At 36.6% G+C, this 27502-nt stretch overlaps 1 protein-coding gene across 4 annotated transcripts in view; it reads right to left on the bottom strand.

Annotated features, from left to right (window-relative positions):
• IL1RAP (interleukin 1 receptor accessory protein) overlaps positions 1 to 27502 on the bottom strand; it is a 145034-nt gene that overhangs the window by 26899 nt on the left and 90633 nt on the right. For all 4 annotated transcript variants that reach the window (XM_025377770.1, XM_025377769.1, XM_025377772.1 and 1 more), the window contains 6 exons: positions 25191 to 25476; positions 20473 to 20659; positions 9222 to 9387; positions 6261 to 6332; positions 2243 to 2369; positions 204 to 352 (listed from right to left, as the gene is read on the bottom strand). In XM_025377770.1, the coding sequence (XP_025233555.1) occupies positions 204 to 352; positions 2243 to 2369; positions 6261 to 6332; positions 9222 to 9387; positions 20473 to 20659; positions 25191 to 25476 (987 nt within the window). The remainder of the gene's footprint in view (positions 1 to 203; positions 353 to 2242; positions 2370 to 6260; positions 6333 to 9221; positions 9388 to 20472; positions 20660 to 25190; positions 25477 to 27502) is intronic.

Raw genomic sequence — 27502 nt, 5'->3', positions numbered from 1 at the left:
AACAATATCAAAAACAATATCTTGAGTATCTTTATATAGATGAAAACTTTCATATTTTTCATTTAAGTTTGATTCATTACTGTGGGTTAGATGCCGTCGGGCTAGGTGCTGGAGCTCTCTTGTTCTCAAGCTCTCCTTTTGTCCTTATTCACCACAAAGTTACATTTGGAGTTGAGAGATTCATCACTGACTGCATCTATTACCTTTCTGCTTCACCGTGGCTGCTTTGGCAACTTCGCCTTTGGCACTTCTAGCATGACAGACATAGCTGCGCTTGAGATCCTCAGAGGTAACTTTCTTGATGCTCAAAATCTGAGTTCTTGTTTCATCTTCCGTTCTACTGTGACTTATACTAGAAATAGAGGGAAGCAAATCAAAGCATTTGAGAGTGACTCAAGCACTATGGACTGTGTATGAATCAGACAAGTAAGCAACCACAGACCCCTACTATAGGTGAGGGCAAGGAAGGTTGATAAGCTGAGCTACCTACAATGCAGCAATTACAAAGTATTAATGGTAAGATTCTAATACTATACTATACCACCTACACTACACACTATGCCATTGTCTAGACCAAATCCCAACACCGGCTTCTTTTTATAGATCTCTCTTCAAAACGAAATGTCTCTTTTGCTTAGATCTCTGAGCCAGAATGCTGTATCAGTTTAGAGAGAAGCTTCTGGGGCCAGGTGCTTTTGGGTTTTTATCCAGGATTTGTTAATTTCTGGCTATATACTTTGGGTGAGATAATTAACTTTTTCCAGGTCTTAGGTTCCTCTTTTGGAAAAGAGGGAAGTCGTAATGCCCATACAGTGCATTACATGTATTAATTTATTCAGGAATTCTGAGGACTGAATACGCTAAGGCATGAATATAAGAATAATGCTTAATAACTATTCATGTAGGTATTATTGTTATCCCATAGGAATAATTGTTGCATTTCAGTGATTCCCAAAGCATGGATTCTGAACACAGCTAGAATATTGTGGTCAGAAATCTGAAATCTCGTGGTTAAATCCTAATATATAAAAAGAGGAAGCTGTTATGAACAAGTAAATTTTGTAAAAATAAATATATCCAACTGTCAGTGAATCAGAGATCAAGTGCTTTGGGTCCAAGATCAAAATTTAAAATCCCTTTGAACTCCTTTGCTCATCGCAGAGAAAAATCTCTCTGCTACAGCTGACTGCCATCTAGGTTCTCTTTTTAACTAGGCTTCCTGTCAGGTATGAGAATTTGGTTAAGGGCTCTGATTGGTTTAGCTTAAGCTTAACTCCACTGCTACCTATGAACACTGAGTACGTTTCAATAGCAGCAAGGTGGAACAACACGACTTTCCTTATTATTTATTCACTATTATTATGAGGATGAGATGCAAAGTGTTAACAATTCCTAAAAAGATCAGTGATTCTCCCTGTGAGCCTCCAGCCACATTACTTTGTCATGTAGCTGACCAGCTGCAAAGTTTTAATTGGTGCAGTGAGCCAACTGCTGTTTGGTAACGGTGCACTTCATTTACAGTGGAACCTTCTGTCTTCAAGGACTCACACTTTCCACTTTGCCAATGCCTTAAAAAATCAGGTTTATTTAGGAATAAAATGTTATTTTATTTTAAAAGTGAGTTATATTACCACCCATCTACCTTTAAAATAAAATGTAAATTACACAAATATATTTAGTTAATATTAAAAATTACTAATTGTAAATATAACTACAGGTTATATGAGTTAAGAAAGAGGAGAGAGGAAATGCATGCTCACTGCAATGCAAAAAAACAAAACCTAATTACCTAAGGCACAAATACATAGGGCCAGACACTAGGATTGAGAAAAGGAAAAACACAACTACACTGATAGGTTTCCACATACCCACAACCCTCGATCGTGGCCTTTTTATGGATATAAGATATGTATTCCCTCTACTTCCATGTGGGTATCATAAATGTGTGAATCTTGCTGGGCTTAAGACAATAGGGTGCATGTCCTGTGGACAATCTGATGAAGATGCTCAGCCTCAGAACATTCTAATTCAGTTCTCTACTAGTTATCAGGCAGCATCTGTTCCTTGCATTGCTAGTCCAGTAACCCTGTTTTGGGATGCAGCCACCAAAGATTTGAAAATCTTGCCGATTTTTGTGATAGGGAAAAATGAGAATTTTCATTTTCGTTGACTAGAACACACATCAGAGATCATTAAGTTGAGAAAAAAAAGTTAGTCACTCCCTTGCTGGCCCCCATGATACCTTTCATTAATGGTGACGTCAATAGGGATGTCATCAGGTTTTTTTCCATCAATGGTCCACCAAACCTCATTGCGAGAATCCATCAGAAAACTAAAATAGACTGTACAGGGGATGAGTAGCTCCTCTCCTGAAAAAAAAAAAAAAAAAAAAGAAAGAAAGAAAAGAAAAATAAAGACGAAGGTAACCCATTAGTGTTTATCCTTCACATGGCTATATTGGTTCTACTCTCTGACTAATCAGAAGCTACGAGTTATGTGTACCTGAAACCCTGGTTATGAGTAATTCTCTAGTCGACTCCCATAAGGTAATGTACCATACTTCATTCCAAAACAAACAAGCAAAACCAAATAAAGAAGCCCATTAACTTTGTATAAAATTACCAGAGTGACCGTTTTTAATATAAATATATTCTAAAATGATGATATTTGTTTAAAAAGTCTCCGACAAGGCTAGGCATAGTGGCTCACACCCATAATTCCAGCACTTTGGGAGGTTAAGGCAGGTGGATCACCTGAGGTCAGGAGTTCAAGACCGGCCTGGCCAATATGGTGAAACCCTGTCTCTACTAAAAATATAAAAATTAGCCAGGCGTGGTGGCACACACCTGTAATCCCAGCTACTCGGGAGGCCGAGGTAGGAGAATTGCTTGAACCCAGGAGGTGGAGGTTGCAGTGAGCCAAGAATGTGCCACTGCACTCTAGCCTGGGCAACAGGGTGAGACTCCATCTCCAAAAAAAAAAAAAAAAAAAAAAAATGTCTCTGACAATATCCTTTTTAGCCCTAGACCTCCATAGACTGCTCTTCTCCTTTGTTCTTTTCCTCAAGAAGGGTGACTAAGGATAGGTTCTCCATATCTTCAGTCCTTGGCCAGGAAAGATGCGGAAATACCATCACAGAGAGATCTGGCTGACGAGGCCCACCTTGAAATGCTCCAGCTATCAGGGTGCATTCAATAAATTTCAAGATAACTTAAAAATAGAAAACTCTATGCTATCCCTCTGAGATGCAACATGAGGTTAGGGAGAGCCCTAGGCAGAAAACAGTAGTAACAGCAGCAGCAGCAACGTACTTACTAAGAACTTTGTACAAGTTATTGTGCTAAATATTTTTACTTATTAATGGTCTTATTTAATATTACGAAAGCACTATGAGGTATTTTTTAAAATCGATGTTTTCCAAATGTAAAAGTTGAAGCTTAAGGATGCTAAATGATATTCCTAGGTGAAATCATTAAGTGAAGGGCCAGGATTTGACCTAAACTGACCTTACATCCCAGTTTGCCTAGAACAGTTCTGTTTTACACCTGCTTTCCTGGTTACCTATATTAATAGGTAGTGGCTATGTTTACTCCCAGAAAGTGTCCTAGTTTAGATGATGAATTACATCGCCACCCTAATTTGAACTTAGGCTTATCTGAGTGGCCATACTCTATCTACCCTCCCAATGCAATGTCCTTAAGTTTTTTTCCTCCAGTTTTCCGTATCTATATGTCACTAAGAAAGATAAAGGGAACATGGATTCAACAATCAACAATCGTTCTGTCAGCATAGTTTGATAGGTAGACAAATATATTTATGTTATTAATTAGGGTATACCCTGGCAGCAGGAAGAGTATTCACATGACTATATAAGCCATAGCTAATTCTAGGAAATTCAGCCTCTTGCCGTGTTCTCTGTGCTTCACAAAGCAAGTCATATTTCAAACTTCTCTTGATTTTTTTTGGCATTGTTCTCCATCTATGTTGATCATTATTATCTTTTTTTAGAGTAAAATCAAATTTCTATGTCAACATATATAACATACAAGATCAAGTGTATCTTTATTATTGTTTGTTGCTATAAATTTATTCATACCAGGAAAAATGTCATATTTAAAATTCTCAAAATAGTTTTGGCACAGGTCAAATCTCATTTTGTTAAGTTCTGAACTCTTTTAATTGGGTTTTTTTTTTTTTTTGCATCAGCCTCTTCCCCAGCCACCCCGGCCCCCCTGCTCCAGAATGCTTTGCTGCCTGCCTTGATGCCACAGCTACTTTTACTCCTACTCATGTTAATTCTAGATAAACATAAACATTTAATGTGACAGCCTTTACTGTGCTCTGCAGAAATCATGCAGCTCTTCTGCATGAAGACTTAGCATCCCTACCCCAAAGAGGACTCCATACAATTTTTCTGATGCTTATTGGCAAGAGGAACCAAATAGAAATAATCAGAAGGATGCACAAAATGTACCCTAAGATTGCTTATAATGGTCAGTGTTTTAAGGTCTATAAAGCTTTATGCCTCCGTGTTCATCCAAATACTGGATGGCAAAGAGGTCCACATCCATGTTCCACATTCGTGTTAACTTACTGGCAAACAAATGGTGCTTGTGCATCATCCAGTTCAAGTCGCCAGCTGCAAAAATGCACAGCGAGCACATGAGGACCCCACTGCCGTGTGGGTAGGGAGCACCCTCAGAAACATCACCCTCAAGTTACTGCCACTTGACCAGCCTAGCAACTGCAGGCATGTCAGACAGGTTGTACTTATGGCTTAAGGAAAGTGAGCTGAAGACTTCAAAGATCCTTTAGATAGGGCCCAGAGATACTCATCGGGGCTGTATGTGTCTTGCACCCACCACTCCATAAACTTTTTGATTTTTTTCATTCTCTGATACATATCCTACATACTCCCTACCGACCACAAAATAGGCACTGCCTGAAACAAGAGGTGTTTCAAGTGGAGGATGCATTTTGACAATTCCTGTGTTTGTCAGCTTTCCATTAACAACTACATACCTCTTTTTCCACTTTTTTTTTTTTTTATTGAATGGCATCCTCTCAGTTGTTTTCACCCATTAACAACAGACTATTATCTTTAGCACATTTTAAACAGATGCTCTTTTATACCTCTGTGAAAGCTGTCAGAGTCAAAATGCAGTCACTTGTGCCACACTCTAACGAAAAACAGTTGGGAGGTTACATAAAAGGGACCCTCACACACACATGCCTATTATAAAAACTAGTACAAGGACTCTGAACACCACTATCTTGCACAAAGGCCAGCATGATTCTTACACAAACAATATTTCTGCGAGAAGGTCTGACCACCAATTGCCAGTCAAGCTTGTACTGATGTTACCCTGTTACTGATTCTTATAACCAAGGATAATTATTTCTAAACAACTTATGTAACCTTCCTCACTTTGCCTTTCAAAACTGTTATGTTCCTACATTTTCTGGGCATGACTATGGTCCCCGCATGGGATGCCATAGCAGTCATATTCCTGGATTGGTATCTGCAATTCATTCCTGAATAAATCCTTTTCTTTTTGGAGAGCTATTCTCTTTGTTGTTATTTAGGTTAAAACTTCTCATTGGGTTTGGACTGAATTTATTATAAGTGATACAACAATACAACACAGAAAATGTTAAAAATTTTCTATAGCTTCCTATTCACTTAACCGTGGGAGACTTTGAGTCAAAAGAGCAACACCTTATCCCTTATTTGGTCAGTTATCAATGATTTTTGTCTATAGCGAAAAATTATGAAAACTAAAAGAAGAACCAAAGAGCCACAGTAAGCATTCAATAGTATTCTGCATCAAGGTCCACTAGTTTTATCAGTTGTTACCTATTATATCCACGGTCTTGCCTTCAAGATCCACCACTGACCTTTCATAATGGAGTGGGAGCTTGAAGGATGTCTAAATCTTCTGCTCATGTTGCAGCCTTGGTAAACCAAAGCCCTGTACAAGCTAAAGTTTGCATCAAACAGAAATCACTAACCAGTATAGGAAGATGGCTAGCAGAGGGAGAAGGGAGCAGATACTGAGGGTGAGGCAAAACATTCTTGAGTTGCCCATGGCATCAGTGAAGTAACTGATATCCAGAGCTGCCTTGGTTTCTGACATTTCAGTTTCAATTCATGTGTTTCTTTACAACAGTGGTCTATTTTCTTGCATTAACTTAAATGACATTTTATTCCTTGTAATTAAGAGAATCTAAGTGAAATTCAGAGACAGAGCTGTAATTACCTGGTTCTTTCTCATACACCACATGATCATTAGGTGAATGGATCACAGGGGGCACTGCATTTTTTGGAGAGCCTGTGTTAGAGGAAGTAAAAAAAGGGAGATGATGTTAAATCACATAGCCTTATTAAAAAATCTGCCCTTCTTTGAACCTTGCCTAACTTCCTGGCATAGTCTGTCGGTTGTTTTAGAGAAGGCCTACAGTCCAAGATATACCGAATTACTGCACTTCATTCATTTAAAACAAGCAAAGCATAAAATAAAGGAAATACAGATTTGATGTCTGTTCCCAGTTCTTGACATGGGCTCCTAAATCCCTTGTGATTTCCTGTGTGATAGGGGTAATAGGAGCATCTTTTGTTTTAACATTGTTCTAGTCCCAAATTCCTAACACAAGAGCTTCTGAGACCCTTGGAATCTCTGGAGTAATGGGTGGATTTTACATGCTAATGAAATGATTGGTGGCTAGGGTTCCTATATAGCTTCTGGATGAGTGCTAGTAGCCAGAAATACCATAGATGATTAACACAATCTCCAGCCTCTCACCCATTTCTGGAAGCTTGGGAGTGTGACTGAAATTTCCAGTCCTTTTACTCAATAATGCCTGTGTGATAGAATCTCCATAAAAACCCTAAACAATCAGGTTTGGAGAGTTTCTGGGTTGGTAAGGACATCTAGAAGCTGGGAGGGTAGACCTCTGAACCCAGGACCCTTCCAGACCTCACCCTATGTATCTCTTCATCTGGATGCTCATTTGAATCCTTTATAATATCTTCTATAATAACCAAGTAAGGGAAAGTAAAAGGTTTTCCTGAGTTTTGTGAGCAGTTATACCAAATCACAGAACCTGAGGAGGAAGTAGTAGGAATCTTCAGTTTGTAGCCAACTCAGGGAGAATTGTGGGTAAACTGGAACCTACTGCTTGTGATTGGAATCTAAAGTAGGGGGTGGGGCAGTCTTTTAGGAAGGAGTCCTTCACCTGTAGGGTCTGTGCTAACTCTGGACAACTGGTGTCAAACTGAGTTAAACTGTTCGACATGCAGTTAATGTCCTCAGAAAAGGTGAGAATTACTTGGTGTGGAAAAGCCACACCTTTAGTGACAAAAGTGTTTTGAACATAGAAAAAAATAGTTTTCACTTTACAAAGAAACAAATAAAACATACTAAATACCCTCCATGCTTCAGGTCAGTTTGCTTAACAAAGCTTTCCAAAGCTTACATGAGATAGATGTCTTATGTTACATAATACCTAATTGCTTTCATGCCTTAATCAGTTGTTTCTTCTCTCTGTATTTCTTCACAACATTACCCAAACTGTCTAGTATGCAACCTGGTTAAATAAGTATTACATTAATGAGTAAATACATGGAGAATTCACAATCATGATGTGAAGGCCGGCACATTAGCCTACTTGATGACGAGTTATCAGTTGAATGTTTGTTTATGAGATTGCTGCTCTTTATAATAGTCAATACTCCTAAATTTTAAAAAATAATACATTGAATAGAGTTGTTAGTGTTGTCTTCAAAAGTATGAGCTCCAAAGATTTAATAACCAAGTTCTAATCCTGATTTGGCCATATATTAACCATATAAATATACAAAAGCAAAGTTACTTGGTTTTTCCTAATTTTTGAAAAGCTAATTTTTCATAACTCTAAAATGAGGATAATTAAATCTCATATCACAGTTTCAATATGAGAAATAATATATATTAAGGATACGCTACTAGCATATAATAAATGCTCAATACTTTGAAGCTTTAAAACAACAAACTTGTGTTGCTTGAAATTTGAGAAAGAAACCCCCAATGCCCAGATCCAGCTGTGAATTTTTAAATCTGTTAATCAGGGTGACCAAATATGCTTATTCCCAACTCCCCCAAAATGCATACTTTTAAGTACATATATTAGAAACAACTGCCAAGATGAATACAAGATTGCATTATTCATTTGACTTCTAAAATTTAGTCTGTTTTTTTCTTATGAATTAATCCCCAACTCAGCATTATTTAGAAAGTAAGCAGAAAAAGAAGAGAAGTGATTACAATATTGTTTGAATACTATTTGCACTACATGAAAGCCTTTTTGTTGCTAACTTACACTAAATCATGTCAGACCAGTAGAAAAAGCTCTGAGCAGAGACCCGGGATTTAGATTTACTTCTTCAAGTAATTCACTAAGTGTCTCTAAACAGGTTACTTCCTGTCAATGAGCCTAATATTTTCATCTATTAAAAGATGGGTTATGACAAAATAATACCCAAATATGCTATCTTTCTTAATATAGTGGACACAGTGGTATTTAGGGGTCATCCCCAAAAGCCATATATCCTGACACTACTTCTCTATTTCTGGGTTTGCTAGGAGTTTGTCAACTCTTAAGAATTGCCCTTTCCACTTTCCTAGTTTCTCATCCCCTATTCTCTTAGTGCAAAATAATGGTTGAACATTATTGCCAGCAAATACCTTCAGCAGTAGCTACAGCAGTTTCAGTATATAGAAAAATAGAGTTTACTTAATCCAAATAAAATACTCTTTTGACAAAAGTGTTGCACTGATTCTCCACTGCTTGCCTGAAACTGCATTAATACAATCTGAATATTTTTAAAAATATTCTCAATCAATTTTAGTTCCAGAGTACAGATAAAGACACAGGCCTTGTTCAAAGTCATGTTTCTAATAAGTGGCAGTGACAGAATTTGAACGCAGATCTGTCTGGTGCTCCTTTCCCTCCCCAAACTACCTTTACTTCATTCATTCATTCACATATTCATTCAGTTGACCAATAATTACTGAATGCTTACGATGTGCATGGAATTGTTGAAGGTTTGAGACAGTGCTGTAAACAAAAAACATGAATCTCTTTTCTTATACAATTTACATACCAGTGTGTAATAAACTATTAAAAACCATAACAACATTATCACATGCTTGTTGTGTGTACTGGATACTAATCACACTTACCTACTACCTTTACAGTCAGAGTCCTGGTGAGATGAAACGTACGTCCATTTTCTGGATATGTAACAACACATGTGTAATTTCCATTATTTGAAATAAAGGCAATGAGGAAACTCAAGTTCATACCTTCGGGTATTACATTATTAAAATTCTGTATTTTATAACAGCCCTAGAAAAAGTAAAAAAAAAAAAAAGTTTACTTTTTAGATACATACATAGAAAATACACAAACACATGCACACTCACATCTAATTTTGCACAGAACACCTAAATATTCATGCTGCAGTTTTTATAATACTATTTTGGTCAAGTATTTGACCAGATTTCTGTGAAGAATAAATGAAACATCTCATTATCTTTTCTGATCATGAGAAATTAAAATTCTAAACTAAGATGTGACTTCAAAAACACAGGCTTCCTGTCTCAGGATCAAATTCTGGGCATCCTATGTTGATAGTAAAGCAAAGTTACAGTTTTGAAATAATGACTAAGGAAACTTTAGCAACTGCAAGACCTGCTATTTAGAAAGCAATTCTTTTTCTTTTTGTAATATTTCTTCACTGATTATATTAATTTGAGAATCTAGTCATTCTGTCTGATAATCTAGGCCCCAATTTAGATGTCTGATTTTGGCATTTTTAAATGCCCTGTTGTTTCCCTGTATCAGATATTTCCAGACTGTTTTGTATTTTTCTTTTACTGTATCAATTTTTTTTTTTTTTTGGGATGGGGTCTCATCACTCTGTCACCCAGGATGGAGTGCAGTGGCGTGATCTCAGCTCATTGCAACCTCTGCCTCCTGGGTTCAAGCAATTCTCCTGCCTCTGTCTCCTGAGTAGTTGGGACTAGAGGTGCATGCCACCATGCGTGGCTAATTTTTGTAATTTTGGTAGAGATGGGGTTTCACCATGCTGTCCAGGCCGGTCTCAGACTCCTGACCTCATGATCCGCCCGCCTTGGCCTCCCAAAGTGCTGGGATTTCAGGCATGAGCCTCCATCTTTATCCCATTTTTATAACTGAGTATCACAGATTTCAGGAACTAAAAATAAAATATCTTTATGGGCCTGATCAAGATCGAGGAATGTATTTCTGCTCCTAATTCACATTTTCATATAACTGTTGACATTTAAAATTGAGAAATTGAACTATCTCATTTAACAACTATCTAATTCAATGTATCTAGAATCCTGTTTCAAATGATCAGTCTCACTATTTGGCTAAATTGTTATTTTGCCATTTTTGAGAAAAAGAATCAATACACTATCTGTGACAAAAATATATGTTGAACATTTACTTTCAGAAAAGCTTTTGTTTTTCTTTTAAATATCAGTAAGTCACCTATGACAAAAAGATTATGTTATCTCTAAGGCTTTTTCCATCTTTAAATTTCTGGGAGTCTACTACTAGCTTGTAACTTCAATTTTTTTTATTCACATATTTCATCTTGAACGTTTGTATGATTAAGGTTTTCTTCAATTCCCAGAGCATGTATTTTGAAATATAACAGTTACACTGAGGCACATTTTGTAATGCTTTGTCACAGGAAATGTGTATTTTAGGAACAGCATTGAACTTCCATTTCATGGAAAAGATCATCAAGAGGAAGTTACTATAAGCTCAGGTAACGTAGTTTTTCAACGCAGCTTCTCCTGTAAGATAAGCAATACTTCTAGACACTTGTCACATCAGCGAACGATATCAATATCCTTAGGTTATCACAAAGGATAAGGTCTCAAAGGTCTGTATTCTTATAAGTTTTTGTCAGATTTGGTTTGAATTGAGTTTACAGTATCAATAGAACTATTTTATTTTTGTGGTACTTTCCATTTAAAAAGTTCAAAGGTATTTCCCCCTCATTTGTTAGCTTAGCTGTTCTCAAATCCCTGGGAACTAGACAGATCAGACTAAATATACTGTAATTTTATAGACGGAAAAAACGAGACAGAGATATTCTAGATAACACAGTAGAAAGCTGAAATTCAGTTTTCCAGAAAGCTGAATAATGGTCTTTCATTAGCTTCTTAACTAAGAATGAAAACCTCTCCTCAGCAGAGAGTTGAGGCTATAAAAACCATACTGAGACATGCACTTAACATATACTGTCTCATCTGATCCTTATTCCAAACACATAAAGTTTGTAATGCTTTTACCTCCATTTTATAGATGAATGAACAAGGCCTAGAAAAGTAAAGTAACTGTCAACGTCATACCACTAGACAGTGCTAAAGCTGGAATTTGAATTAGGATCTACTTGTTTCAAAGTCCTTGCTTTATATTTCACCTGATACTGTATCTTCATTCTATATAGGAGCGCTGAACCTGTGCCATCCCTGGAGCCAGCCCGAGTGAAAAGCGTGATGTGCCTCTATCATTTAAAACAGGCTAATTCCTGCAATCAGTGGTAAACTGAAGATGCACACTTTTGAGGATGAGAAGTCAATTATTATTACTGAACTTGTCAACAGTATTTCTTTAAGAATGTCATGAAAGAAACTTTTCGTAGCTGTTTCAAAGCTATTAGGCCTCAAACATTTTAGAAATAAAGTGAATATTTTACATTCTAACATGTGTGTGAAGGTAATTCAGGGCATTGTCACACTACAAATGTCTATTAACATTAACCTGTTGTGTGTCTGGTTAGCTCTCTCTGATCAGCAACTCTGTGTCTAGACCCTTCAACACACATGCCTAAGACACATAGGACAATTTTAAACATAATAAACTATTGCTGAAAATAAAACCTGAATATGTTATAATGATTTCAAAACCATTTATTTGGAATCCAGAAGAAAACAAACATAAAAATAGATTTAGATTCCTGAAGAATAGGAAACATGTTTTAAAATATAAGAAATGAGTTAACAGTAAGTGGATTTCCACAATGAAGCAAACACTTGTATGACTAGAAGACAAACAATCCTAGTTGACCCGTTAGTTCCTCATTCTGAATTCAAAAGAGAGAAGTTAAATAGAAGAGCGATTTTTCAACCATGCTATGGTTGCTGTGGCAACCAACCACAACATATAGGTAAAGAACAACACAAGAAATGACTCTGGGATCTTTCAACTGAAATGAATCATGTGGGGAGGGGAAGGGTGCGGTGGAGGAATGTCATGATGAAGTAAGAACAAGTGTTTCCATTCAAGAAACCAACAATGTGTGAAGAACTGTGTGAAGGCACAAACATGGAAATGATACAACTCTAACTTACAGTTATTCATGGTCTAATGGAAGATTGCAACGAACACAATAAAAGACACTTGGGGCAGGGGAGTGTGAAATAAAAACAAAACACTTAGGAAAAAGTTAATGAAGAAGAAAGATTTGGGCTGGTTCTTAAATGATAAGTAGAATATTAACATCTATTGAGGAAGAAGGCAGACATGGGAAGTAGACACTTCAGGCACAGGAGAAAGTGTGAAGAACTCACCTGCATTGTCTTAATTTTTTCCCTCGCTGTCATTACTTAAATAACAATATTATAATATTCTGTTTTCGTGCAGAGTTCCTCCTTTGGAAAATTCGCTTGTATGAGGGCCAGTGTGGGGTAATAAGTTCCGTATCTGCATGTTCAGAAACTTGCTCAATACTTGGTGCTCGGTAAATGCTCGATACATTAGTGTTTCCTGATCAAAGGTATGAATGAGAGAAGCCAAGACCCAAAAGGCATGGAGTTGAGGGCTCATAGAGTGTATAAGTGCTGATGAGTATTTGGAATATAAGACACTGGGTGGTGGGTTGTAGAATGGAAAGGGAAATTAGACGTAATGATACAAATAGTTTAACTGAGATACAAGGTTTGAAGTGTTAGTAGTATCTACTGAAGTTTTTGCATTCTAGATAAAGTTGGTATAAAACATATACTTTGCTATGAAGTCTTAGAAGAGTTGATAAACTAGTCTTTCCAATGAACAGAACTAAGTCATTCAATGATTGCACAACAAATATTTACAAAGTCTCTCCTATGGTCCAGGCACTGGGTTAGGAGCTGGGTATACAATTGCTAGAAAAGAACACAAATGGTGCTTATTCTATGGAATTTTACAGTGCAGGCTAATTCATTCAACTATGTAATCACTTTCTAAGTACAATATAATTGTCTCAGTTTTATGCTGTGTGCTTGCTATTCAAGGGAAAGAGAAAGAGAAAGGGAAAGGAAAAGAGTGGTCACTACTTAGAACAGAAAAAAGAGAAATACAATCACTAGAATAACAAAGACAAGATACGAATGAAGTGCTATCGAAGCAGAGTAGGTGATTTTTATGGCCTGAAGTGGCTTCAAGACTTCATAGCTATTTGAATTTGGCTTTGTCTTTAAATCATGAATCTCGAGTCCTTAGAGGCCCTAAACCTTATGTAAAATGTTATATGTATATGCATACATGTCCACATACAGAATTATATGTGTATGGCTCTGAAAGAAAATATGATACATACTCTCTCACACTAGAGGTTGAAAATCCAATCACTATATAGGAAGTATAGGGAAAGGAAAGAGATAGAGAACCAATCTAAGCTGTCAAATCAAATAGGAGCAGGCATTTAAAAAATAAGGCCTACTACACAGACCTTGAACTGACTTCTCAACAATATCTCTATGCCAACAAGAAGGCCAAGCCTGGCATGTTTTCAGAAATGTTCTTTCCTCATACCACCTAGTCTGGAAAAGCAAATATTTTTCTATTTTCCAAGAGATAGCTATAAAAAATGTTTGACCAATTCTGATTAATTTCATAATAAAAATGAAAAGTGGAGGTAATATATCAATTTTAATAATCAGTATGGGTACAAAGAAAACTAGCTTTGTGGAAAGTTACATCCAGAATGGTATCTATTCTGGTAAATAGCAAGTGAGAGTATTTCAGCAGCTGTCGTAAATGTAATCTATAAACCATCCAATAAAATGGTTCCTTTGATCCTCGGTGAGAAGAGAAAATTGTCTATGCTTTTATAAGCATCTCTAAGAGATAAAGTTTTAAATATCAAAGTATAATGAAGAGAATTAATACAGTAATATGAAAGTTAGGATGGCTTGCCAAAGACCCTAAAGTAATCTCATTAGTAACAAAAGGATTGCATTGCCTGTGTCTGTACTTCTATATGTTTGGAGGTTCCTATGTGAATAAACAGGCAGTCTCCCATTTATACACATAGTATATTTCAGAATTTGTTTTACAAGCCAGCTATTTGACATTCTGTAAATCACTTACAAACTGTGGTTTGCTTTCCAGACTAGTTACAAAACCTGGCTTATTCAACAAATATTTGCTGAACATCAGTTTAACTCACAGAAGTTAAACTAGAATACCTAATGCTGAATTAGAGAATTGTGAATTCTGGGTCCTAAATTAACTAAACTCTACCATGCAGGGGAAAAAAAAAAAAAAGGAGAAAGAGAAGGCATGTGGAGGACAATCCAATCCTACCCCATTTCTTCAGCAATTCTGAAATGTAAGCATTTGGTTTTCTGTTTCCGGTAACCTCAGTTTGTCTGAGATGCCTCTGATTTCTCAGGGCCCTCTATCCACAGGTCTCCCTATGTCCCACAGTCCAGTCCACACCCCAGTATGTGTTCAAAAATCACCCTGCCCTTCCAAAACGTCCTAAGCTCCAAAAGTAAAGTCTGGACCACCCTCCTTACATCAGTTCTAGAGAGTACAGTTTTTGTGATCACACAGAACAGGCCTGCAATCCCAGACTCTCCCATTAGTAGCTGTGTTATTTTGAGTAAATTATATACGAAAATGTAAACGTGTGGCTTCCTGACACATTACAGAGGGTAGAATCTTAGCTCCTAGTTCTGTGGCCTTGGAAATATTTCTCAACTACGCTATACCTCGTTCCTCAACTATAACATGGGAAAACATGACAGCCTATTTCATAAGGATGTTGACAGAATTAAGGAAGATCAAGCATTTGGAACAATACGTGTGTTCAGTAAATGTTAGGTGTTATTGTTTATCTCTCTGAATCGCCATTTTCTAATCTGTCAAAATACGGCATCTGCCTTGCAGAGCTGGTGCTACATATGAATATAAAGCACACAGCACACTGGATTGTGACCACTGAAATGTAACAAATATGAGTTTCCTCTTTCTTTCTTAAGATTAGCAGCTTTCATCTTTCAGATAACAGGAAAGCAAATTTCCTGAAACTTATTATTATGGATCCATCTTTTAATCCTCATAGACTGATTTGCGTTACTAAAAGAGACCATCTTTACCACGTCTCTTTTAGTAATGCAAATCGGTCTATGAGGATTAATAGATAGATCCATAGAAGTAGGAATCAACAGATGTAGGAACCTCTGTTGATAATAACTAAAAAAGAATTGCTGAAGAAGGGCCAAGACATCTGGGTAGATGCTTGGGGATAACTGTAAAAGGTACAAAATAGAAGGCAAAGTTAGCACTGCTGTACAGAGACAGGAGGATGCAGTGACCAAGAACCTTTGTTTTGTTTCCAAGATGGCAGAAGTGTTAGGATTAAAGGTGTCAGGTGATTACCCAACGGTAGAGAAACAGGAAGCAATATGTTAGAAATTATTAGTAATCTTTTCTTAATCAAATAAGAGAAAACATGATCAGTGGTTGTCTTTTTTTTTTTTTTGAAATGGAGTCTTCCTCCATTGCACAGGCTGGAGTGCAGTGGCATGATCTCGGCTCACTGCAACCTCCGCCCCCTGGGTTCAAGCTATTCTCCTGCCTCAGACTCCCAAGCAGCTGGGACTACAGGTGTGCACCACCACGCCCGGCTAGTTTATGTATTTTTAGTAGCGATGGGGTTTCACCATATTGGCCATGTTGTTTGTCTATTTTAGTCACCTGCACATGGTTGGATATTGGCCATGGTAATTGTTTTACAGCTGTGACTTTTTCTGTCTCCTTCTCAGAATTTATGTCTCCATTTACCCATGAATAGTATCTCCAGAGTATGGCATTAGCTCAGTTCTCTTCTCACTTTATTTAATCTTCTCAAGTGCTTCAACTATCACATGAATGCACCCAATTCTGTCTTTAGCTCTGATTTTTCTGCTAAGCTCCAGACTCATAATCATGTAACCACTACCTGCTAGTCACTGCCACCTGCCAGCTAGATGTCTCAGAGACATCAGCAACTAACTTAACACGGCATTACCTAACCCATTACTTACTCCCGAAACCTGCTTCTCCTCTGTTACTTCATACCTTGGTTAATAGCACCATGCCATCCTTTCATGAAAACCAGAAATCTGGAAATCACTAGAGACTCAGAGTAAGACATTACATAGCTTTGCCCTCAAGAAATAGGCTGTCTTCTAGGATACATATCTCTCTCTCCTTAAAACCAACAATAATTTCTCCTTGTCACTCTTATGAAACTTAGAAGTTTACATTTTGATAAGAATAGAAATTCTTCGTATTTACAAACTTATTTTTATTAAATCATGAGGTTATTTGGGACTACACAGCTCTGGGCATATATTTTATTCATTATGGTGTTCCCTCCTCCCCCGCCCTGGCACGTTGCATTGATCCCAGCTAATCTTCAGCTAGTATACAGGTGTTCCTCAACTTATGATGAAAGTTACGTACCAGTAAACCTATCATAAGTCAAAAATGTGGTTAAGTCAAAAATACATTTAATGCTAGCAACACAGCAGATGGTCCCCAACTTATGATTGTTTTATTTATGATTTTTTGACTTTATGATAATGTGAAAGTGATAAAAATTCAGTAAAACCGTAGCCCCATCACAAATCATAAGAAGCTACTTGACATACCATGAGGTTTTATCCCAATAAACCCATGATCAAGTTGAAAAATCTTAAGTCAAACCATCGTAAATTGAGGACTATCTGTAGTCATGAATGAATGACTAAAAAAAGTAAAGAAGTGAAAAATAATATTGAAACAGGTATAAATAAACAGGAATACATGAGAGAGCTATAATTTCCAGCTGGAGGGAATAAGGAACAATTAATAAAGATGGTACAATTTAGTCTGTTCTAAAGGGAGAAGGATGTTCCGGGCAGAGGAAATGCATGAGGAAAAAAGAGAGGAGAAAATGGCAGGATGTGTATGGGAATTAAACTAATAAATCAAATAAGGTTCGAGATTAAAACCTTGACTGCAGGGTAAATAAACATATGTTTTTTAACTGGAAGGTATATTACACTTATTGATGTAAAACTGTTAATATTATTTTTAAACCATCTTTTAGGTTTTTTTACTATGAAAAATTACAATCAGAGAGAGAACAATGAGTTCCTGTATCTTTACTAGCCTCAACAAGTATTAATTGAGACTATGTCTTATTTCATGTACAGCTATTCACTGCAACCCAAGATTATTTTGAAGCAAATCACAGACATCATATAATTTTATTTCTAAACAATATTTGAGTATCTCCAAAAAATAAGACTCTTTCTGCAAGCATAACTACAGTACCATTATCATGTTTAAAAAGTAATAATTTATTAGTAACATTAGTATTGCATGTTCAAAATTCCCTGATCTTTTCATAATTTGCTTTAGTTTTTTTCAAATGAAAAAGATCCAACTAAAATTGATTCATTGCAGTTGGTTGTTAAATCTCTTAAATCAGTCTCTGTATCTCTTTCTCTTCCTCACTCCTTTTCTACCTTCCTTCTCTGCCTCCCTCCATCCCTCTTAGTCATTTTATTGTAAAATAAAGCATATACAAAAAAAAAATGCAAAACACATCTAAGAGTTAATGAGTTGTTATAAAGCAAAGGCCTTTGCTTCACTCAGGTCCAGGAACTTTGCCAGTCCCTCTTGAAGGCCTTCTCCATGGCCCACGTCAATCACACCTCCTTTACTACCCTCCAAAGTAGTCACTACCTATACTTTTATAGTTAAATCACTTCCTTGTTTTTATTTATATACTTTTCACCTATATGTGCATGGTTAGATGCTACAGTGCTATCTACTTTTTAAATGCCTTATATGTTTCTTTTAATCTATACGGTCCCTCTTCATGACATTTCTTTTCTTACAATTTATCTTTTGAAAAACCCAGCACATCTGGCCCACAGAGTTTCACATAGTCTGGATTTTATTGATGATATATTCATGCTGCAGGTCAATGTATTTCTATGTTATTTATATATCTCCTGCAAAATGATAGTGGGATCCAAAGGCTTAACTGGACTCAGGTTTAATTAGTTGGTAATATGAATCAATACGTAATATTTTCTTCTTTTATCAGAAGAAACATGTCTGATGGTTTTTCGTCTTGTGATGTTAGCAGTCATTGATGCTTAGATGCCTACATTTATTAATCTATTGAGAGTTGCAAGGTGATGATAATTCTAATTGTATCATTAAAATTTCATTTATTATTAGAAACACTTTACAAAACGCACCTCTCTACAATACTTCATTACCCAATGTTACATGTCCTCTAGGAAAACCAGAATGAATACTTGATTATTTGCCTTTACCAGTTTTTAAGATAATAAACTGATTTCCTTTCATCATCCAAATGTAACTCATTAAATTTTGTGAAATGTCATTATAAACTTATAAATTTAAACTGACTTCATAGGATTTAAACCATTAAAATTAGGTTCAAATTATTTTGGTTAAAATTGTTCATCTTTGGCCAACAGAAGACTCTTCAAGTTGACTCCCAAATTGTATCATTAGCAACTTAAGCAGAGACAGAATTTAAAATTTTCAGCTTTTGAAATTTATAACAAACTGTGTTTGTAGGATTTTTTATTTCTCTCCGGAGTTCTGCCAACTTTTGCTGCATATTTTTGAAGCAGTGTTATTAAGCACATGAGTTTTTGTTATTTTTATGTTTCCCTGATAAAGTGATCCTTTTATTATTATGAAATGTCATCTTTATCTCTGGTAATCCTGTCTACTTTATCTGATATTCTTACGGCCATTCTAATTTACTTATTGTATTTGTCATTTTTTTATTTTAATTTTTTCTCCCTTTCACCTTCTATTGATCTTAAGGCATTATCTATTGTCTTTTTTTTTTTTTTCTGTGATCTTTCTCTTAGATTAGCTTCATTTCTAAAATGATTTATTTTCTAAGTTTGTATGGAGTTACATAATATATATAATTTTTAGATGTTTCTAATTCTTATTATTCGTTCACATCTTGTATCATTTTAAAATGTCATTTAGCTCACTTAGGAAATAGTAGTTTTTTTCTAAATTTTAAAATATAAAAGGATTTTCTAACTTCAGCAAGCTATCTTTTCAAAACGATGGTGTCTTGGTCTTAAGATGTCCTGGCTTCGTTCTCCTGCTCCATTTTTAGCCAGTCCTTCTTTTTCCTTCCTATATATTGTCCTCATCTGGTTTACTTTTGATTCTACTCTCAGTAGCTTCTCCTCAACGTGGCGGGTCATATTTCAGAGTTGTGAGGAACTACAACTTCTTCCACCCCTTCAGAGCTTCTTGTTATAGGTCTCTTGCACGGTCCTCTATTAGAGAGCAAAACCTCTCCCAATTTTAGCTCCTGTTCTCAAGTTGGTTCATCACACTTTCCAGTGAGCACCTGTTGGCTCTTCTGGTGTTCTCCTGTTGTCAAGTCTGACAGACACCACATTACTTCCATCTGCTTCCTTCCGCACAAACACTGATCCCATATGGGCTTAGGCTGTTGGTGGCTTTATCAAAAGTGGTTCTTGTGGATAACCTGTCACCGAGTTATGCTGTAAATTCTGTCCATGGGTTTTGGCTTTAGTGTATGTGGAGACTTGAAGCAATACGAAGGCTATGTTGCTGCTACAAGCGCTACCTTCCAACACTTTTATATTTTGACAAAACATTTTCCAAATCCCTCAGATGTGGAAGAGACCATAGATGGACAGTGCTCACAAATGAGGGCAAAGAAAAAAACACACAGAAATAATAAAATGCAGTACTGATTAATCAAGGAATTGAATTTCACCACATGAATTAACAGCTTATGACTTCACTAAGCAGGAACTAGAAGTGGGCGGCATTTCTTAAAATGCATTTCACATGAAGTTAACAGAAATAAGGTAGTTTTGGTATTCTAGTTAGAGTTATTTCAGAAATAGTGAGCTGAGACAAAGTACTGTGCACCACTTCCTTTAAAATGGTACAAAATGAGGACGTGGTGAAATATTTCCATAAAGTTATTATGGAATAAATCAGATAATCTGAAGAGAAATACCTTTGCTTATACATGTAACTCAGTAAATAAGTATTATCATTTTATAAGTTATTAGAGAGAATAAAATGTAGTCTAATTTTCCTTACCATATACCAAGTGATGGTCGGTTTGACACTGGAAGGAAAATATCCATCTACATTTGGACAAGTGATCCTCTGAATGCCATATTCTATATACAATTTATGCACTGGGAGTTTCATGGGGGAATTGAAACAGCTGTCTTTTTGAACAACTTCCAAGGGAAATGCAACTTTGCTGCAATATGTGGTGTTCCTGAAAAAAGAAACATACAATGAATGGGTAGTATTTGCATTCGATTTCATAGAGCATTCAAATGAACTAAGTGAAGCCATGCTACATACTGAGACATCATTTATATATGTAAGTTCATGTAAGAGATAAAATCATAGTGGAGGCATTTCCTATACCAATTGGCATCACAGAATTTTAAAAAAGCACAATTAATTAATTACTATTAATGTACCAAAGTATTTATACTTTCAGATGTGGTCCTAAATGTGTGTTTGTCAGTGTATATAAATAGTCACGTGTCACATGATGACATTTCAGTTAACGATGGATCACACATGTGATGGTGGTTTCATAAAATTATAATGGAGCTCAAGAATTTCTATTATTTATTGATGTCATTGTCATTGTAATGTCATAGGGCAACATATTATTCATGTTTTGGGTGATGCTGGTATAAACAAACCTATGCACTGTCAGACACATAAAAGTGTATAGTAATGTCCTAGGCTTTCACATTCACTCACTACTCACTCACTCTCCCAGAGCAACTTCCAGTCCTACAAGCTGTATTCATGATAAGTGCCCTACACAGGTGTACTATTTCTTTCATCTTTTATATTATATTTTAACTGTGTCTTTTCTATATTTAGATAGCTTAAGTACACAAATCCTTATCAGTGTGTTATAATTGCCTATAGTATTCAGTACCACAACCTGCTATACAGGTTGGTAACCTAGGAGTAACAGACTATACCATATAGCCTAGGTGTGTAGTAGGCGCTCCCATCCAGGTTCATGTAACTACACTCTATGATGGTCACACAATGACTAAAGTTACCTAACAAAACATTTCTCAGAACATATCCCCTGTTCTGCTGTTCGACATAGCAAAATATAACTGTGCATATATGTAACACTAAAAACATTCTCAATAATACTCAGTGCTGGTAAGGCAGAGGCATGAATGGCGTATTTATGCAGAGTCAATAATGGTATAAGCAACTTTGGGAAAAACTATGCTTCCAGGATCATAAAAAAGCCTTTGTTTTTGCCCTAGTAATCCTATGTCTGGATATTTTGTCACATGATAGAATGATAGAAAAGGGGGAATAGAGACAGCACGTAGTTAAAAATGCCCATCCAGAGCCATATTAGCAAGAAAAACATTAAAATCAATAGAAAAAAATGTGACAAATGGAATATTATAAAGAAAACTGTGGCACAACCCTTCAAAGTTGTTGTGAGAACGTATACAAAGAATCAGGCATGAAGGAAAAAAGACAAACACATAACAATTCCTTAGGACGACTGGGGAATTGCATTTGTGCTATAATGTTCATGTACATTGTTTTGTCTGCTTGGAGGGCTTACTTCTCCCACCCCCTTCATTTCACATACAGGCCTTCTCTGTTATCTTCTCCACCTCATATCTAAATTTGGTCTGTCGTTTATTGAGCACCTTGGACATTTCCTTGGTTAAATTTGTTATAGTTCAAAATTAGATGGTTATGTTATAGATATGTGTCAATATCCTCTGTAAAATATAAGTCCCACAACACTATTTATGTTTTTTATTACATTAATTGCATCTAGTACAGTGTCTTAACTTTCAGTAACTGCTGAACAAATATTTGTTATTAAGTAAATGGAATGGATGTAAAACTTGTGTCTAAATATAGGTAAACATGAAAAATAACATAGAATAATAAATCAACTAATTTTTTAGGGTGATGGGATAAGGAGTCTATGTCTAGCCATTTTTGTGATTTTTGTATAAATAGTATTTGTGAGGCATCACATCACACATATTTGGCTTATTGGGTACCAAAATGACTTATGAATAGAGACTAAATTTAGTGGAAAGGGTGGGGTATGCATTCTCAAAGATGGAGGGAGGGGTGTTAAAGATGACTTGTGACAATACTCAGAAGGGGGTAAGAGGGAGTGGTAGGCATGATCCATACCGACAAATAACAAAACATCTGCCCCTTGGAAGACAGACTCTATAGGTGGAAGTTATAGAAGGGAAATTTAAGTTTAAGGATCTATTTTCTGATTTTAAAAAATATGAAGAACAGTGATTGGACTGACTTTTTAGCTTCCAAAGTTGAACAGTATTGGGGCAAGGATATAAAGAAAATACTCAAAGATGAAACTAACTTTATTGCCCTATGGTTCTACGTGCTTCAGTTTAAGGTCATTCTCAGCTTATACGTTTCCTCAGTAAAATAGGAAACATGGTAGTGCTCCCACCAGACAACTTCAATTCTAGATCTGCTTTAAGAACATGGAAGATAGAGAAGTAAACTGAAGAGGTGACAATCTGGAAGTTGATAAATAACACTAAAGGTATATGCAGGTCTTAACCGTCATGCAGCCCTACTCCTACAATGTAAAAGAAGATTAGACAAGTTTGTGGAAGAGCTACAGGCAAGTAGTAAGTAATTAAGGAAAAAGTAAAACTGATACTGAAACACTAAGATACACAGCGGAGACCATAGTTAAACAGAAAGCTCCCGAGGACTTCCTCCCACTAGAAAATGTTAACAGATGAACAGTTATCAAAGATAAAAAGGAGCTCAACAAGCATGTATGCCAACTCTCTTCCTATGTAGATGTAGATACCACAGCTCTCAGACATGGACAGGACTTGCCTAAGGTCACCAGCTAAGTAGTGGCAGAGTGGAAGTGATGGCCTAGTTTCTCTGTCTTCTCCTAATGCTCTTTCCACTATAATCTGCTTTAACTTCTACTACATTGTATTAGAACATAAATAATGAGAACATGAGTACTTCAGGATCCTTGGAAACCCATATACCAGTCTAAAGCCCACTCCAATAAGATTCAAGTTTCCAGTGAAAACCTCAGAAGGGCCTTCAGAGGTTACAGGGATTCTCCCTTACCTCCAACTCCCAAGAACACAGTGATCTAAAGGCTTTTCTGTGATAGAAAAGAGGTATTTTTTCACATAATCATAACATAGCTTACATTTACCAAAGTATAGTCATAGTTTTCCATCAGGGAGTGGAGACTCTCCATAAAAGAAAAAACATTTGTGATTATTTATTGTTATGGACTGAACTGTGTCACCCCACCCCAATTTACATGCTAAAGTCCTACCTCACAGTACATTAGAATGTGACTGTATTTGAAAACAGAAAATTTGAAGGCATAATTGAGCTAAAATGAAGTCACAAGGATGGTCTCTAATCCCATACTATTAGCATCCTTATCAGAAGAAGAGATTAAGACACAAACACACAGAGGAAAGACCATGTAAAGACAAGGAGAGAAGATGGCCATTTACAAGACAAGGACAGAGGCACCAAGAATGAAATCAACCCTGTCGACACCTTGATCTTGGATTTCTAGCCTCCAGAACTGTGAGAAGGTAATTTTGTTTGTTAAAGTCACCCAGTCTGTGGTATTTTGTCATTGCAGTCCTAGCAAAGCAACACATCTGTTAAATAGTAGGAAGTCGTTCAAAGAAAAAAAAAAAATTAACCTAGATGGGAGTTTAGAAAACAAGGCCATGCCTGGCACCTAAAAAGTGACCGTTGGTAAAAAGTAACCAAATAATTATCCCTGAAAAGGGCTATTCTATTCTGTCGAGAAGCCTCAGGTTTTTTTTTTCCCCAAAAAGCAACATTAATGCAAAAAAAAAAAAAAAAAAAGGAATACTGTAGAGTAAAACATAAAATTTACAAAACTTTCAAAGGAAAAAAAGTGGATTGGAAAGAAATTTTACTGTAATGATAAATTGTTTGGATTAAATCCTTAGATTGCCAGAGATAATGGTATTCTCTTGCTTCTCAGGAGAAATTTGGGAGAAGTTTAAAAAGCATTGTCATACATACATGTCATGGCTCCCAAAAGAACATTTGGGAGAATATTATGACAGAGAAAATTCTAAGGAGGGAATTGTAACTGAAAAGGCAAACCTGGGGCAACTGGGAGAGAGGACTCTCAGTTCACTCTAGGTCTTCTGATTTGGGGGTTAGATCTGCAGTGTCCAATAGAAATGATACTGTGAACCACATATGTAATTGTAGACATTTCGGTTGCCACACTAAAAAAGTAAAGTAATATTTGGGAGGCATCGCATCACACATATTTGGGAGGCATTGTGCATCACACAATGCACCCTGAGTTTCTTTTCTGTGCCGGGTACTTTGAAAGATGCCAAGAATAACAGATACAAATGGGCTCTATTCCCTTCCCTGTTCAATGTCTGGATAAATGGATGTCTCCAGGTGAGGCATAAAGGCACGCAGGTCACGAGAAGGGATTAATAACAAGGCTCCACTTTTACACAACTTTGATATGTCTCAGGGTCTGGGAAGAAACTACCTCTGGAGAACATTCTAAGGGCCACAACCAATTTCTCTGCATACCTCCTTCAGCCCCCTTCAGCTAAGCTGCAGAGAATTACCTCACTAAACTCTATCTAAATGCTTCCGACTTCTCCCCAGCTTCCTAGCACATGGATCATCTGGACAAAAGCCCAGAAACTAAAGGGAAAAGAGAAAGTCACTGCCAAGAATCAAGCTACCTTAACATGCAGGTATAGTTGCCAGTGTCATTGAGGAGAGTGGGCCGGAACCACAGCACATCTTTCTCCTTACTAATGCGGTTCTCAGGGAGGCGGAAGTTAATCGGCTCCTCAAGGTCCCGGTCCTGCCTAGTCCAATACCAGATCAGAGTAAGGCCAGCTGAATGGGCTGTGCTGTAGTTAAATTTCAAGAAGTGTTCAAAGAGCGGACACTTGATGCGAGCTGGCTCATCTTCAAACACTTGGATTTGCCTCATGGTATCTAGTCCCCAGTCATCGCAGCGTTCTGGAATAATCAAAAAGAAAGAAAGGGCAGATGAGTCATTTTACAATAAAGGCCTCGAAAGAACCCACCTTCTCCGCAGGGCACCCCGTCTTTTCCAGAACCTCTTTCTCTGGTCATCTTCCAGCCTCCCTCTAATAACTGCATACAGTAGGCACCTTTGGTGTGAAGAAATTGCTGTTCCCCATTGTTTTTTATTCTCTGAGTATCTCTTGGATAATGATTTGATCTGATAGCTTGACCCTGTTAAGCCCTGCAAGGTATGGGAGAAAGTTTCACCTAAAAAAGACATCATGTGTTTTTTCACTTTGTGGAACAGAGAATGGTTTAAGGAGGAAATTGGAACTGAAAAGATAACCCTTGGGCAAATGGGAGAAAGGACTCCCAGTTTGCTCTAGGTCTTCTGATTTTTGGGCTAGGTCTGCACTGTCCAGTAGAAATCAGAATGCAACACCCATATGTAATTTTAGACATTTCAGTTGCCACACTAGAAAAGTAAAACAAAACAAATGAAATTAATTTTAATATTTTGTTAAACCCAATATATCCAAAATATCAAAAAATGAGCTATTTTACATGTATATTCTTTTTCTGTGGTACGTCTTCATAATTCAACGGATTTTACACTGACATCTCAATCTGGGCCAGCCACATATGTCTTACTCTACTTTACTGGACAGCAGGACAGCAGACCTCAAGAAATCAAGAGATCTCTGTAATACCTATTGGTAGAATACTCATTCAGGACTAAAGGTGCTACAGTTCCAATGACAGAGTCAAATAAAAAAGCAGCTTAGTTCTGCAAGGTCACTCAGTTCTTTAAATTCCTTCTGAGCTGTATACCCATTTTATATTTTTATCATCAAACATTATTTTTAACGATCACTTGAAAACTCTGGAATACAGAGTCTACAAAAACAGCCCTAGTTTTCTCTTTCCCCTGTATCCACATCCTCTGCAATTTGAAACTGTGAATTTTCCAATCAAGAATCTATCTTATCACCCCTCGAATCTGCGCTGTCCTTGTGAGTAATGGCTTGTATAATTTATCCTTTATAATGAAAAATAATCACTCATCTACTCAGGAAAAAAAAAAAAAAACGATTTAAAGAATTTTTTTCTTTATTTTAAGAAAATAAGAAAATATTTAGTTTCTTAAGAGTGATATCTGAATGGAGGGCTCTAGAAGTCACCAGATGAAAGGTGAATAGAGGTCGGGGTGATGGAGTCCTGTGGGCCACAAAACCATCACCTTAAAGTAGTTTTTTCCTCATGTCCCTAACATATGCACATACACACATTTATGTATATATTTTTTAACTCTGTAATCTTCCCGACATTTCCATTGACATCTAAAACTTTTCATGCTAAGTATAATTGGAAAGGATGTATGTAGTGTCATAAGTAATGCCATTTTGAAAGAAAAGAGTTACATCATTCTTTTAATTACATCCAATGGAATAGTGATTTGTCATACACCAATATCCAACCTAAAAACATGTTAAAAAAGCTTTCTTTTAATCATTATAAATTCCATAGTTTCTTTTTGCTTGAACTTAACATTAATTCCACTATCTCCACATGTAAATTTACTTTAATGGAATATATTCTTTTTTTTTTTTTTTTATTTTTATTTATTTTTTTTTTTTTGAGACGGAGTCTCGCTGTGTCACCCAGGCTGGAGTGCAGTGGCGCGATCTCGGCTCACTGCAAGCTCCGCCTCCCGGGTTCACGCCATTCTCCCGCCTCAGCCTCCTGAGTAGCTGGGACTACAGGCGCCCGCCACCACGCCCGGCTAGTTTTTTGTATTTTTAGTAGAGACGGGGTTTCACCATGTTAGCCAGGATGGTCTCGATCTCCTGACCTCGTCATCCACCCGCCTCGGCCTCCCAAAGTGCTGGGATTACAGGCTTGAGCCACCGCGCCCGGCCTGGAATATATTCTTATGTTTGATAGTTTATTTTTTATTTTTCGTCATTTTATTCTTTTTTTTTTTTTTTTTTTTTTTTTTTTTTTTTTTTTTTTTTTT

This window comes from Theropithecus gelada, chromosome 2 (assembly GCF_003255815.1).
Source record: "Theropithecus gelada isolate Dixy chromosome 2, Tgel_1.0, whole genome shotgun sequence".
Classification (NCBI taxonomy): domain Eukaryota; kingdom Metazoa; phylum Chordata; class Mammalia; order Primates; family Cercopithecidae; genus Theropithecus; species Theropithecus gelada.
The sequence above is the reverse complement of the archived record's forward strand: the minus strand, read 5'-3'. Positions and strand labels throughout refer to the sequence as shown.